We start from the raw sequence: 16,124 nt of genomic DNA, 5'->3' as shown, positions 1-16,124 counted from the left end.
GCTCACTTTGAAGGATTACGTCGCCTGAGCGGAATTTTTTGAACCACCGCCGTGTGGTTCGTTCGCTTACCATATCAGCTCCAAATGCGCTGTTAATGTTCCTGGTCGCCTCCGCTGCTTTATGACCGAGTTTGAACTTATACATATTCTTGGCTCTATTCTATCCTTTGTTCCTTTTTATTCACTGTTATCACAACGATGGTCAAACTGAGATGACTTCTTGATTTAATGTAGAAGTATTGATACATCATTATCCGACACCAACAGCGCCAACTGGTGGTGGTTTGATACAGCGAAATCGCAACTAAATCCACTTCATTGCCTCCCAGGACCTATTTTATCATCAATTGCCACTCTTAGTATGCGGTCAGCGAAGATTGTACAGGACCTGAATTTCATCAGAAAATCGTTCGTAGTGATGACCAACGGCGTATAACTAAGTAAAATTTCCACAGGCGTTTCAACAGCTATAACAAGAAGCGCAGTTTTTTTTTCAGAAGTGTAATTATCGCGTACTCCTTTCAAGATGATGCCAGGGAGTTACATAACTTAATTTTGTGTTTGTGGTTTTATTACAAGAAATGCCTGTAGATTCACCACTAACAGTAGCTCTCTTCGTCGTACCTTACGAATAATTGCTCCTAATTTAGATTATTAAGTGTTGAAAATACTTCGCTAAGTGACCATTACTCTCCAATGCAAGAGGGCGGAAGCTGCCATTATATGGGGTCAAGACCTCAAAATACCTACTACTTCGATATCCGCTCAAGTAACCATATGCATTGGAATCCCGCAGTTCGTACTTCCGGTTAATTCGTACAAATATGCTGGCTGCGTGTGGAAGTAGGCGTGTCCCCGACTGTTAGAAAAATGGAAAAAGGAAAATATCGGTCGGTGATTTGATTTTTGTTTTTGGAAGGGAAATCGCACAGTGAAAACAATGAGCGGAGAATCTACCCCGAAAACGGTTACCACGGAGGATAACGTGACGAAAATTCACGATCTCGTATTGGCAGATCATCGGTTGTAGGTGCGCGAGGTAGCTGAGACAGTACGCATCTCAAAAGACCACGTGGGTTACATCCTGCATGAAACTTTGGGCATGAGGAAGCTGTCGGCGTGATGGGTGCCTCGCTTCCTCACCCTGGAAAACAAGCGCAACCGTGAGACCACTTCAGAACCGTGTTTTGCGCTATTCAAGTGCAATCCGAAGCAGTTTTTGTGTCGTTTCGTGACCGTCGACGAAACATGTCTCCACTGGTACACACCGGAGACCAAGGAACAGCCGAAACATCACCCGGCGAATGTGCTCCGAAGAAGGCGAAGACTGTCCTATCGGCCGGAAACGTATTGGCCACCGTTTTCTCGGATCCACGAGGTGTGATCTGCATCACTACCAGGAGAAGGGTAAAATGGTCAAAGGACAATGGCACCGAAGAGTGTTACATCCGCTTTCTTTCGAGAAATGGCCCTACTATTCATATTCATAAAAGCTTATACAGTATGATACTTCTCTCTTTCTTCTGAAGTTATCCCCTGAAGCCTCTATAAAGTACTGCCTTGAATCAACTAGTTGCCCTCTCTTCATTTGCTCGTACTTGGTCTCTATTTTGATGACCTGGAACTGTTTGTTCCTGCTTCATTACTATCAGTCTTTTGTTGTAATTGACCCCACTTTGGTTCGTCAATTTTCCGGGAATAAGTTCCAAGTCCCTTATTGTACTCTCTCAGTGGTCAACTCTCATCATATAGTTCTAACCTTCTATAGTAGACTCTGTTTCAATTATCAGTTCCTTGATATCATTGCAGACTTTGAACCTGGTTGCCACTAGTGTTTTGGTTTATCCGATATAGACCTAATCGAGGAACTCAGTTTTTTCCTTCAGTTGCGGTTTCTTGCTAGTGGGTACCAGCACCAAGTTTATCTTAGGTATTAAATTTTCGATGCTGAGTAAATGCAAGGAAATCTATTTCTGTTTTCTGGGTTTTTTCTGCTGCATGCTTAGCTCCGTCAGTTCCTTCCTCTTTAGATGCGTCTACTGTTTGTCCTTGCAGCCGTTCATATTCGCGGTGCTCTCTGTCTCGAAATGTTCCTCACAAAGGGAGTTCGTGTAGTTGTGATGAATCACGGAATTGAAAGGGCCTTTTTTGACTTCATAAATCGTGGGAGGTTATTGGGGTCGTTCGTCGGGTGGGGTGATATTTCTGTGGATGTCAAACTCCACCTTTCCTTTCTCGTTCATTATTTTGACGTAAAAGGAAGGAAGACTCTGGTCTATTTCCGTCTTCATTGAGAAAGCAATTTTTTTTTTGTGGATATTGTTCAGACGTTCCAAAACGGAGCTTGCGTCTTGCCTCTTGATTACGGCAAAGACATCACCTTACCCAGGGGGGATTACTCCCTCCTTTTTCCATTTTCGCTTCAATTTTTTTTTCATGGAAAATAGGGGAGAAAGTAGCTTACCTATTGCAGGTTGTCTTGTAGAATTTGCTCCTGAAGGTGAAATAGGTTTCTCTCATATACAAGGATGCCAATTTGATGTATTGGCAAACTTCTTTTGTTCATTCAGATGGACCTTCTCTTTTGTGCCTGAAGTCACAAATATAGTAAGCGTCGCTGTCTGCGTTCCATCGTAACGCTCTCCTTAGACTCTTGATGTAGTTTCCTGCACGTCCTCCAGTTGCAATTGGTGTTTGAGCAGTGCACAAATTTCCTCCTTGGTAGTGACCTCGTCAAGATCTTTACACTCCATCGTAACCATTGGCCGACCTAGGCAGGCGGACGCTCGCTTGCTCGTCTGGTAAAGCCTCGATATTCCTTTGTAGGTCAACGTGATTCTTCTTTTCCTTCGATAGTTCGAACAGCAATTCCCCTTTTGGTATTCACCTAATTCGTGTTACATTTGCGTTAAGCTCCTTCAGCCCAGGATCTGCCTTAAATTTGCGTAAAATATCAGCATAGGATATACCATCTTTTGTTGTTGTTACCAGCGCTTTTTAAGGTTTTGTGTGAAACAAAACCTTATTAGAATGGTGACGGTGTCTGTCTGTCCGTCTGTCTGTCTGTCTGTCTGTCTGTCTGTCACACCCGATTTATTCGGAAACGGCTAGACCGATTGTCACAAAAATTGGTGAGAGTATGTAACCTGGTGATCCCTTTACATGCAGTAAGTGGCGCCATCTTGCGTTAAGTTTAAGGGGGGGCTCTCCGTACATGTGAATGGAGGGTGCAAATTTTTTTTTCACAGAATATAGCCAAGTAGGGTATCAAATGAAAGGTCTCAATTAGTACTTTTCGAATCTGGTTCAATATTTGATATTAGATGAAACATAGGGGAGTAAGGGTTGAAAATATGACCCACAAAAAGTGTAACAGGTCTCGTTCTCAGAACCTATCTAACCGAAAAATCTGGAAAAAATCACAGTGGTGCATCTCTACGAAATCTAGGCCTCAAAATATATCCGGTTCCGATATCTGCACAAATAAAGTTAATAATAGTATATTTCCACATTTTAAAAATTTACCCGGCACCCCCCCTTATGTTCATCCCAGGAATACAAAATTTGGCATGAGTGTAACGAAGAATATAATGCACAGTTTGGTCAAGTTTGAAGAAAATCCAACTATTATTAACAAAGTTATTGGGGGTGAAACTTTACAATTTTTTGTGAATTTCGTGCACTCTACAACCTGCATGACGTCATCATCACATATCAATTCGTCAATACCACAACGAAATGAATTCTTATGAATTGGGTCGCAGACAATTATTTTGTTTTAGTTTTTTAGTTATTTGTCAGCCAGACATGTGTGTATGTAGGTATATAATATATGCGTGCTAATGAACTTTGCGGCTAGTGCCTAATTCAGATAGATATAAGACGTAAATCGGAAATATGGGTACGATAAATTTAGATACGTGCATATATGTGTACAGCAGGTAATATGCAGTTTGTTTGTTTAGGGTGAGCGTGATATCTATGGCTCTAATATGTACGTATGTCTCGTAGTTTGGAAAAATATGAAGGATTATGTTGGATTTGTAGTTATATACGGACAGAGAAATGTGCGTCTCTTACATAAGATGAACACAAAACCTTTATACACGAAGCGCGAGCTTCCGGTATTCCGACTTGTTGGCGGTTTCATTTCGTAATCATTCTCCCTGCTTCACCCCGCTCCTTGCCTAATTTGGGCTCGGACCCCTTTGGCTCCTTTCACTCCGCATTGGCGATGTTTTGGCGAGGGATCCTTCTTTTTAAGGTTTTGTGTAAACACAAAACCTTATTAAAATCGGTTTACCGTCTGTCTGTCTGTCTGTCTTTTTTTTTTTTTTTTTTTTTTTTTTTCGGCGTTGGAAGGTGGAAAGGTTCAAAACCTACTGCTGGCTCCTGCCACGCAGTTATGTGAGACTTCTACTCACTAAAACCACCTCCTTCTCATTCCACTCTCCCCACGGAACTCCTATCAAGTATTGCATCGCGGGGCTGGATCAGCTTTTAACTGCGACTCATTATGGTTCTCTCCCTTCCTTGTTTTCGTCGTAGTTCTTCCTGCCTAAGCTGTTGGTGAATAGCTTGCAGTTCCCTTACAACCTGGTTCCAGGCATCCGTTGACTCCAGCATAAACTCCACAATGTTTTCGGGTGTTAAACGCCTGTCTGCGACCGCTTCCATTCTTGCTCGGTGCGCGGTGAACCTGGGGCAATCAAATATGACATGCTCCGCATTCTCAGCCACGTTACCACATCTTGGGCAGCATGGTGATTCGTCGTGACCAAATCGATGTAAATAGGCACGATAACCTCCATGTCCACTCAAGAATTGTGTTAACTCGTGGCTTAGTTCCCCATGGTTTCGTTCAAACCATCTCCGAATATCCGGAATGATGCGGTATGTCCAACGACCAGTTTGGGACTCGTCCCATCGCTGTTGCCACCGTTCGATAGATTCCCACCGTGCCAGCTGCCGTCGAAATGCGCTAGACTCTCCAGCTGCATACGTTTTGTCGTAGAGTCGCCGACTTTCCTTCGCCAAGATGTCTATGGGGAGCATCCCTGCTAGTACATATGCCGCTTCTCCTGATGTTGTCCGATATGCACTGCATACCCGGAGTGCACTTAATCGATATGCCATTCCCAATTTTCGGCAGTTCACTTTGTTATTCAGAGCAGTTGCCCAAACTGGAGCTGCGTAGAGTAGCACGGAGCTGACTACCCTGTCCGTCTGTCTGTCTGTCTGTCTGTCTGTCTGTCTGTCTGTCCGTCACACGCAATTTTCTCGGAGACGGTTATAGCGATTGACACCAAATTTGGTAGAATGGTGGGAACTGTGAACGCTCACGCATACAGTGAGTTACATCCTTTTACGTTGAATTTAAGGGGGGTCCCCATACATGCAAAAGGGGGGTGTAAAATTTGTTTTCATCAAATATAGTCATGTGGGGTATCAAATTAAAGGTCTAGATTAGTACTTTTCAAAGCCGGTCTTAGTTTTGATATTTCTTGGAAACGTGGGGAGTGCGGGGGGCTGAAAGTGATCATTTCTTTAAGGGGGCCATTCTCAGAAACTACCAAACCGAAAAATCTGAAAAAAATCAGGAGGCTGCCACTATATGGTGCCTTGGCTCCGAAATACCTTTCATACCGATATCTGTTCATAGAAAGTTAATAACAGTATATTACTATAATTTTTTGTAATTGGCTGGAAACTCCCCTTAAATTTATCCTAGCGGCACGAAATTCTGCAGTGATGTAGGCTATAAAGTAGAGCATGATCATACCAAGTTTGATGGAAATCGCACTATTACTAACAAATTTATAATACGTCGAAGTTGTTGCTTCTTTGAAAATTGAAGAGTATCAATGTCAATATCACCCGAAAGTGGACATATGCATATATTACGTCCTACGTACTAAGAAATACACAAAACCTTTCCTACCTGAAGCGTCGAGCTTCCGGTTTCCCGACTTGTTTTTTCTTCTTATCTGTTGCTGTACGGCTGAATCGTCAACGGGTTCCCTGACATGCTTTTGTGTTTCATGTCTTGGCTGTGAAACGATGTTCCGAAGCTGGGTTTCGGCCAGATATTTTCTCTGGGCCAGCATCGTTGGAAATGTTTGAGTTGTCTCCTTTGGCTCACGGGCTTTGTTATAAGAAGCTTGGATGGCCTGCATCTGATTTTTAATGGCGTGGTGTATATTGTTCCTTGACCTGACGTATTGCGTCAGCTGTGTTATTAACGAACCCAGCCTGGTGAATTCATCCATGTTTTTTTTTTTAATTCGCGCTGGTGTTGGTTACGTTGGCCGGGTTATTTCTTTTTCATCTTCATCATCATCAACGGCGCAACAACCGGTATCCGGTCTAGGCCTGCCTTAATAAGGAACTCCAGACATCCCGGTTTTGCGCCGAGGTCCACCAATTCGATATCCCTAAAAGTTGTCTGGCGTCCTGACCTACGCCATCGCTCCATCTTAGACAAGGTCTGCCTCGTCTTCTTTTTCTACCATAGATATTGCCCTTATAGACTTTCCGGGTGGGATCATCCTCATCCATATCCATCCTATTGCTTTTTGCCTGGTGTCAATTTTTCCTTTTGGTTCTTCTGCCACGTTAGCTACGTTGGAGGTAGAGCTCTTTCTTTGGTTTGATTCTCTACCGGTTCTTGGTGCTGCTTTTATTATTCTCGTGCTTTTTTGAATGGGCCTTTGTAATTAGCCGTCGGTTAATAATCGTGTGTCTGTCTATCACACGCATTTTTATCGGAAACGGTTATAGTGAATAACACCAAATTTGGTGGAAAGGTGGAAACTGTGAACGCCCAGACATGCAGTGAATGACATCTGTCTACGTCGCATTTTTAGGGGGGGGGGGGCATACATACAAAAGGGGGGTATAAATTTTTTTCCCACCGAACGTGGTCATGTTGGATATCAAATGAAAGGTCTCGGTTAGTCCTTTCCGAAGCCCGTCTAAGTTTTTCCATTTTTTGGAAAGGTGGGGACTGCGAGGGGTTGAAAGTGATCATTTCTTTCACGAACCCATTCTCAGAAACTACCCATCCGAAAAATCTGAAAAAAATCAAGAAGCTGCGACTATGTGATGCCTAGGCTATGAAATACCCTCCTTACTATAAATTTACGGTCCTACTAAACTTGGTTGAAATCGCAATATTATTAACAAACTTATAATAGGTCAAACTTGCCGCTTCTGTGCATATTTAAGACTAAATGTCAGCATCACGCGAAAATGGGTAGCGTCCAGCGGCCGGTTCCCCGACTTGCCTTTGTTTTTTTTTGTTTTAACTGTAGCCCAACTCTAAGGTTCTTTTCGATTGAGCATCGATTTTTGACACATTTCTCCTCCTACTAAGTTTAGTCCCTTCCAAAAAGTTGGGCGCTTTTTGACATTTGATGCCTAGATGTTCCTCCTTCTTTTCTCGTAGCTTTTCATTTCGCTAGATACCTGTGGATATACAGTTGACTGTCACCTGCGTTGACTGTGTTAACGGCGAAGGCTGATGACTGGAGCACGTTGTGTTTGTCTCCAAGTTTAACTCCAAGCAAAATCAGACTTATATTCAGCAATCATTTTTTGCTCCAGAGTGACCTCCAATTCTGGTTCCTCAGATTTCAGATTCTTAGGGAACTGCTTGAGCCTGTTATTGCCGTAGACCTTAAAGGAGATTTCATAATCGTTGTGCTCCCCTGAATGGATCCAGCTCTCGATTCTTGCGAGCATCCTGTGGTTCCCTACTTCTGAACGCTTATCTCTTCTTCCTTGGGCGCACCCTTTTGCTCTTTTGCGGTAGGTGTTCTAGGAAGCGAAGTCCGAAGTGCTTGGTTGTCTGCCACATGCATTTTCCTCAGAAATGGTGGTGATACAAAAATTTTTTGAAAATTTTAAAACTGAGAACCCCTTGCGAATGACTTTGTGACTTTGTTACAGTCAGCGTAAGGCTGGGGGAGCTTTCTATACATGCAAAAGGGAGCGTAAAAGTTAGTTTGTCCCGAATATGTCCATGTGGGGTATCAAGTGAAAGGTCCCAAATAGTGTTTGCCGAGCAGAGCTGGAAGTGGTGGTGTGGAGGGTTAGAAAGAGGTTTAAGTTAATTTTTTTATATTATTATTTTATGTTTGTATATCTTTCTGATCTCTTCAGTTATTTGAGCATGGCATTGACAGATAGGTTCAAAACTAGTTTCCCGATTCAAACCTTTCCATATGAAGGTTTAATTAGCTATTTTTCGAATGGAATAATTAGTTCTATATTCATGTATATCGAGGCATTAACGTTAATTCATAGGTTATGAGCTGATCCCTCTAATTATTGTCTTCGTGTGAGAAGCACTATATACCATTTCGGCAGGAAAACTCTTTTCTCTGTGCCAATCTTTTATGGCAGCACTTTTATCCTTTTTCCTAATATTATGAACCTTTAATGAATTTTTCTTGAATTCCTCCCAACATCATTTTCCAACATTTCCCTCCCATTACCCTCTTAACATGAATTTCACATGCTCCTAACAACTTCCTCGACTAATTCGCACACGCTTCCAACGGAAGGTCCTCGATTAACATCTTCATCGTTCTTAAATTGTTTAAATTTCCTTTCACGTACACTCATATGTTCGGCCGGTTGATCATCAATCATCGTTTTGCGTGACAGTATAGATAGTCCTTAAAAACTCACAAAAGTTGGGAAAAAGCAGGAGCGCGGGTCGAGCCCGGGGAAAAAAACTGTCATGTCGTAAAAAATGGACGTGCAAAAAGCCGGGTCAACCGTTTTTGTCAACTTGACAAAATCCATCTGCCAATCAAATTGAAGTTGTTGGCTTGGACCCGGCTGGGGATGGTCGCATTATTTGCCGTATTTTCTTTTTCTATGGCCATAAAGTTCATTAACTACTGAGCGAAATTCCGCCGAAGTTTGCCATAAACCGCCATTATGCTTAGCCTTAAAGGCATCTTTCGGTCCATTCGCTCAGATGTCCATCGAACGCCCACTGGAGGTATTGAGTGAGGGGTGCAAGGCATCGTGCTGGCATATCGTCAGTACTTTCAGCTATTTTTGGAGTAAATGGATGGAAATTTGTGCTCGACGGGAACAGATTTAAATGCTAACGATGATCCTGAAGGATGTTGATACACCATTTCGTAAGTTTTTGCTCCTTAACCGGTGATTTTTGTTTGGAGTTCGAAAATTCTCCATACTCATCTTCTCCGACCTCCCCACCCCATCGTCTCGTTTATATCGTACATAGAGAAGCCAGGGGATGGTATATCGGCGAGGAGGTGGGGTCGACCACAAAAACCTCTCACGCTGGCCTGTATAAAGCTTGGAAAATCTGTCGGCCATTGTCTGTTTTCATCCCTAATCCAACCCGCACCGATTTCATCTCGTGATTTCACCCTTGCTATGTGCCGGGCTGGGACAAGCTGAACGGCGACCATATGACGTCATTCGATCCTACCGATTACGTCAGTTATATAATAACAAAACCCACTACTGTTTCACAGAAGCGGTGATTACACGTGTAAGATGCTTTCCCGACGGTTTGTTGTAGCCGCACGCAATTTGCCGCGCGCATATTAGACAGCTGAACTTTCATCGAGTACTGGGTACTGTTCCGGTTCATAATGTCGGAAAAATCGCATGGTTGGTGGTTGAAAGCGTTTTTCAATAAAAGGGCGCTGCCGGTTGTTGGAACTACAGTAGTGGGAAGTGCTGTTTTGACAGGAATATTTCTCGTGTTGGATAGAAACAAATCGGAGTAGTGTTGAAAGCCTCTGTCCCTGATAATCAGGGGAGATACATCAACTTAAATTAAGACATCTCCAGAGGGTGAAACTCCGGTATTAGTTTTGGTATCACTTTTTAGACTGCGGCAAGCCATTTATTAAATGTTTTTCTGCATTGCCCTAAAGATTCGAAAAAGGATTCCTTTTTTATTTTGGCGTTGAGTGAAATGTAGGAAGTCTTTCGCAATCTATCATCATTGCTCCTTTAAAGAATTACGAGGCATCTTATTGAGCTCTATATTTTGAATTAATCTTCGAGATGACTCAGAATATCTTTTTTTCATGAGACCTTTATGTTGGATTTCACCAAATTGAAAAAAAATCTACGTTGAATTGTCGAGGCAATTGCTGCTTGTCGAATTGGAAGAATTACAAGGATCCTTCTTGTACTAAGTCATTACATGAAAAAACCGTCCCACGTAAATACATCAACTTGTACCCACGACTGTACTCGCCCACCCACCCATCATCAACTTCCCTTCAATTTCCACTGAACGACAATAGGGCGAGAACTTTCGCATCGGTGACGTCATTTGCACGGGCTATGCGCACTGCGTAGGTCATTGCAATGCGCCTGACCCAACCACCCACCGACTCCCATTTACCAAACAGCCGAGCTTTTTGGGGCGTTGGGAATATGACGGTAGCCACGTTTTCCCGTAAGTTTCGATTTTCCGGTTTTTATCGTCGCCGCCGTTGCTATCGCAGTGCTCTTGATCTCTTGCCGTGTTTTTCCTGAAATTTATTTTGCCTCTGCCTTACAACAATTATAATCTTCCATATTATGTAGATAATTGAGGAATCGCAACTGGCTTAGTAACGAATTAAAAAAAAGTGGTGCTTAGTGATTAGACTTAGGACAATAATAGAAAAGATACCTCGCAAACGTTCGATAGGAAAAAGATACAGGAACCAAGTTTCAAGAAAACACCCATCGGAAGTGTGTGAGTGTATGTGTTGTGTGATTTGTCGTTAGTGTTTGTGTTTGAAATGTCATTTAGTCTGGTTGTTCGACTGGAGAACTATCCTTGCGTGTTGACGTCATATCCTCTTTGTGGAGGTTTGATGTCCAAAGTGCATTAGTTCCAGGCGTCATGGATCGAAATTTGCAGAGCTCCTTAATCTCTTGTCATTGCATGGTAGAAACAAGTGTCATCCATTTTTACTGTAACGAGATTTCGATTTGAAACAGATGTTCAGATTCTTTTCGCTGGTATGTATTTAAAACTGAGACCATTACTTTGCTTTTCATCAGCTCACTGACATCTTAAGGTTTTGAGATAAAATTTCAGTTAGCCAAGGGGGAGATAAATCGAGCCTTTCATTTGGTCATGGTTTAGAAAGAAAATGAAATTATCTTTAATTATGATTTTTTTTAACTGAAGATTGTAGGACCCAAACTTGAGGGAAATGTGATAATAAGGGACGAAAATTACGCTGAACGCGTCCCTAATATTTCGTATTAAAAATAATGGCAAGTACCTAAACATTTACATTGCAACGGATGATTTCGGTTTATATTGACTATTTCCTTCCTTAGGAGAGTCGTAGTCCAAAGCCTCCTTCAAATAATTCAATTTCTGTTCATTTTTAATTCATTTCAATCTGTTCATTTTTAAGTCAATGTTTAATTTTAATCGGAACTGCCAGTCGGAGGGGTCACGACAATCTGTTATTATAAAAAAATAATTGCCGAAAAAATCAGTCTGATCATCGTATAATGGCTGACATAATATAGTGGCCGCAGTTAAACATCCACCAATGTGCCAAATGTGCCAATGTACTAAAGATCCCTTTCCCTGCTATTATTTCTCCGATAAAAGTCGTACTGATTTGAAAAAACCCAAGGAACACCTTTAGAGGTGGTACCTTGCTGCAATGATATCAATGTTGTTGGGGCAGAGTAATTCGGGCCAGGCAACTTACAAAATTTCGGAAAAACAGCCTTTTATACAACATGAGTAACATAGTATAGAAATCATGGAGACCATTGTATGGAGAAATCCCACACTGAATTTTCACACTCTCAGAAATAATCCTCGATCTCTTGAGAACTGTCGAAAACGATTTCCATATTAACTTATCCATCCTATCAATACCTTTTCGAGCGAACCGTAGAATTTTTCGTCCACATAGTTGCCTTTGGGAGCAATAAATCCTTAGATCACGTTGTTACTAACTCACACTCACACTCTAGAGAAAGTAGATCAAAAAGGAATTGAAAAAATTGAGACGTACCAATCTGTCAATCTTATCATTACCAAAGATGCTCAAGTTCCTTGTCACCCACCTAAGCGTTCAATATCCTTGTCCCTTCCTCCAGTAGGCTGAGTTTAAATAACATCTAGTGGCAAAATCCTAACAGTTGGCTTGATATGACACTAGTGAAGTGACAAGGTTCGGGTGGTGCGTGTTTGCTAGCTTTACCGCATGCAGTCTTTCGCTACCAGTAAAATTACTTATGCACCCCCCAGAAATCTGGTCATCAATTTTCTGAGAGGTTCCCCTAGTTCCACAATCCTATTTTCCAAAAGCATCTCGAGGCCCGAGCCCCTTCCATAGCTGATCCCCGGCCGTTTATTTCTTTGATCATTACGATAGAGTATGCCTTCTTAAAGACAAATCTGGAAGTCATTTATTTTGCAGACATCAGTACGTCTCAAGCGCTTGCCTTTCCAGTTGCTAACAAAGTTAAACCTCGGTCACTAGACGATTTGTTCAGACGTTAAAATGGGCCTTATAATGTATGTTCCCAGAATTTCTGACATTGAAATTCCACCTTAGTCCCACAGAGATGGCACTCAATTTTTGGCTGTTTAGCAACCTCATGTAGTTGGTATGGATCACTTGTAGAATTTTACTCATGCAGTTAAACATCATTTCGGTAAACTCACCGAGGTATTCAACGGCTAAATACTCGGAATACTTTCCCATCCTGCAGGATCATAGCAATATATTATATAGGATATATTATCATGAACAACAGTAAGAGAGAGGATATTTGTCACTGCAGACAGCCTCTGAAGCACCTTGCCTCAATTGAAACAATGTGTCATCTCATTTTCATTCTACAAATGTTTTCAGCATTTGCATTTGAGACTTATGTAATGATTCGGTGCACTTTCATGATGGCCAAAAACCGTTTAACCGAAGTCTACCACGAAGGCCTAACCAATCCAAACACCAGCTGACAAAATTGACCATGAAGACCCCTTCAACACAGGCTGGCACGCCTATGTGCTAGCTCAGGAATATGAAGGATCCAATTGACACTTTAGTCGCTCTCAGGTCATTTATAAATATTCGCGCCTCTTTCAATCCTATTTGTGCGACCGCCCCAAAGCCTAAAACAACCTGGGGAATCTAGTGAAACACATGTGAAGCTAAGTTTAGATAAAAACAAGTCGGAATACCGGAAGCTCCCGCTTCGGGTATAAAGGTTTTGTGTTCATCTTATCTAAGAAATTTCAACTAACATTTTTCTATCCGTATACAGCTACAAAACTACGACACATACGTACATATTACTGATTTCGTTGTGGTATTGACGAATTGATATGTGGTGATCACGTCATGCAGGTTGAAGAGTGCACGAAATTCACAAAAATTGGTAAAGTTTTACACCCTATAACTTTGTTAATAATAGTTGGATTCTCTTCAAACTTGACCAAACTGTGCATTATGTTCTTCATTATACGCATGTTAAATTTTGTACTTCTATGATGAACATAAGGGGGGTGCCGGGTAAATTTCTAAAATGTGGAAATATACTATTATTAACTTTATTTGTGCAGATATCGGAACCGGATATATTTTGAGGCCTAGATTTCGTAAAGATGCACCACTGTGATTTTTTTCAAATTTTTTCGTTGGATAGGTTCTGAGAACGAGACCTGTTACACTTTTTGGGGGTCATATTTTGAGCCCTCACTCCCCTATGTTTCACCCAACATCAAAATTGAATCAGTTTCGTAAAGTACTAATTGAGATCTTTCATTTGATACCCCGCATGGCTACATTCTGTGAAAAGAAATTTTGCACTCTCCTTTCACATGTATGGGGAGCCCCCCCTTAAACTTAACACAAAATGGCGTCAGTTGCTGCATGTAAAGGGAACGGCAGATCACATACTCCTACCAATTTTCGTGACGATCGGTCCAGCGGTTTCTGAATAAATCGGCTGTCACAGACAGACAGACAGATAGACGGACAGACAGACAGACAGACATCGAATCGATTCTAATAAGGTTTTGTTTCAAACAAAACCTTAAAAAAACAAGTTGGTAAATCAGAAGCTGGACACTTCAGGAATGTTTACGTTCGCTTGCTACTCACAATCAAAGAATTTGTACTGAAGTGACAGCTTTGCTCCTCCCAACTTTGTTGGTTATAGTGCGATTTACACCAAATGGATCATGTTTTGTATTATAGCCTATATCACTACACAATTTCATGACTATTAACTTTACTTGAACAAATATCAATATGGAGGGTATTTGGGAATCTGGGCACCGTATAGTAGCAGCCTTGTGATTTTTTTTCCAGATTTTTCGGTTGGATGGGTTTTGATAATACATTTACCACCTCAAGCTACACTTATTTGATCAACAAAAAAAAAAAAAAATTTACACGCTCCTTAAATTCCACGTAGAACTATGTAACTCGCACTCAATTTGGTGTCAATCGATATAACCATCTCTAAGCAAAATGCGTCTGACAGATAAACAGAAAGTAAACCGACTATAACGACTGCACGAAACCTAACAAAATGCCGAGCCAACCGCCTGCGGGGCGATCAGCAGTAAACCTTGGGTTAATCACATATCAAACTTTTTCTGAACGTCAACCTCTTACCTCCAAAACTATATATATTTTGTCCTGTTCCGATCCCGGTGATGTACATGACACGAATCAAGTGGGTCAAGTTGACTGCCTTCACAGAAGGTTGGGTTTAATGCTCATGTTTTTCTATTACAGCCTCCCGACGACCATCACACGACACGCTTGAGTCACGTCGAAAATTGAGCGTAGAGAAAGAAATGCGTAACGTCCCAAACACTTCTTCCAGATTAAATTTCGAAACCACCAATTGTGATCTTATTTCAAACCCTGCCTGGCTCCATAAACACCATGTTCTAATCAAAATCATAAAAGTTTTAGTACTCGACCCGCTGAATGCTCCTCAGTTTTTAAAAAGAGAGATTAAAATTCCTTGCAATACAAATTGCCTTCCTAATTGTAGAAAATCCACGCCGACACGATCGGCATTTCAGCAGATCATTAGCGCCAAATTTGTCAACTTGCTCACGACAGAATCGACCCTTCCATATTGTTAAGTTTTCGTTCCAAAATATCATGAAAATTCCCCCAGAACAGCAGTAACCAGCTCCTATATGCGTGTAAACCCCTTTTTGCAAATCTGAACATGAAAGACTAACTTGGTTGCAATTCCTTCCAATACAACTTCAATTGTTTTCTGTTTTGGGGCAACATACAAATCAATAGATGCTTTGCAATTGCTCTATCCGATCCGTTAGGCAAAAATACATTTGCTAGTAGATCAGCCTGTGCATAGACATGGCTGGGTAATATAAGTTATGGAAAAAACACCCAAGATTAACACTCGATATTTCAAAATTTATGTAATTTATGTTTGAGGGTTTCGGGGAATTTAAAGGTCAAAAGGTTTTGTAATAAATATTTTAAAATTTATATTTGAGTAATTAAAAGACCTTAATGCTTTGTGTTTTGGGTAGCTGTCGCCAAGGTTACCGCGAAATTTAGTTTTTTTGTTCCAAAGGTGCATTTTGTGTGTTTCTCTGCGAACGTTCAGTGTTACCAGCATAGCCCGGAGCGTCTATTTCGTGGAGTGGACCCTGACGACCTGCTACCGGAGCGTCTATTTCGCGGAGTGGATTTCGACCTGTTTCGCGAGATTCATTCCGGATGGAGAGCAGCAACAGTGTCGGCTAGTTTTGCTACGGTGGTTACCAATGCGTCCATTGAATCTTGTAGTAGCGAAAGTTTATTCGGCATGTCGCCAAAATGGCACGAGTGTCTCTCGGGTCAGAGCTGGTCCCACCGTGTCCCCAGCCAGCTGCTTCAGTTCCCTCAGCAGCTGACTGGGTGTCCCGTCGCCCAGCGTGAGTTCTGTCAGGAAGTGATTCAGCTTGGTGGTCTCGCTTAATGACAGACGTCGTATTCGGTGCTCTTTAATATTTCATATGAGCCCTTCTCCAATACATCGAAGGCGACCTGAGTAGATTTCTCGTCCAGCCCGACCAGCGCATGATTGAGACGTGTGGCGTCAAATGTGACGCC

At 41.8% G+C, this 16,124-nt stretch overlaps 1 protein-coding gene across 15 annotated transcripts in view; it reads left to right on the top strand.

Annotated features, from left to right (window-relative positions):
* Positions 1-16,124, top strand: part of LOC119650369 (protein alan shepard) — a 460,805-nt gene that overhangs the window by 212,265 nt on the left and 232,416 nt on the right. Inside the window, exon 1 of one of the 15 annotated variants that reach the window (XM_038053094.1) lies at positions 10,496-11,016. The exons of the other annotated variants lie outside the window; for them this stretch is intronic. Coding sequence (XP_037909022.1) covers positions 10,996-11,016 — 21 coding nt within the window. The 5' untranslated portion in view covers positions 10,496-10,995. Of the gene's footprint in view, positions 1-10,495; positions 11,017-16,124 lie in introns of those variants that run through there. 15 annotated transcript variants of the gene reach the window in all.

Source organism: Hermetia illucens, chromosome 2 (genome assembly GCF_905115235.1).
Source record: "Hermetia illucens chromosome 2, iHerIll2.2.curated.20191125, whole genome shotgun sequence".
In the NCBI taxonomy this organism is placed as follows: Eukaryota; Metazoa; Arthropoda; class Insecta; order Diptera; family Stratiomyidae; genus Hermetia; species Hermetia illucens.
Note: the sequence above shows the minus strand (reverse complement) of the source record. Positions and strands in the feature narration are given on the sequence as shown.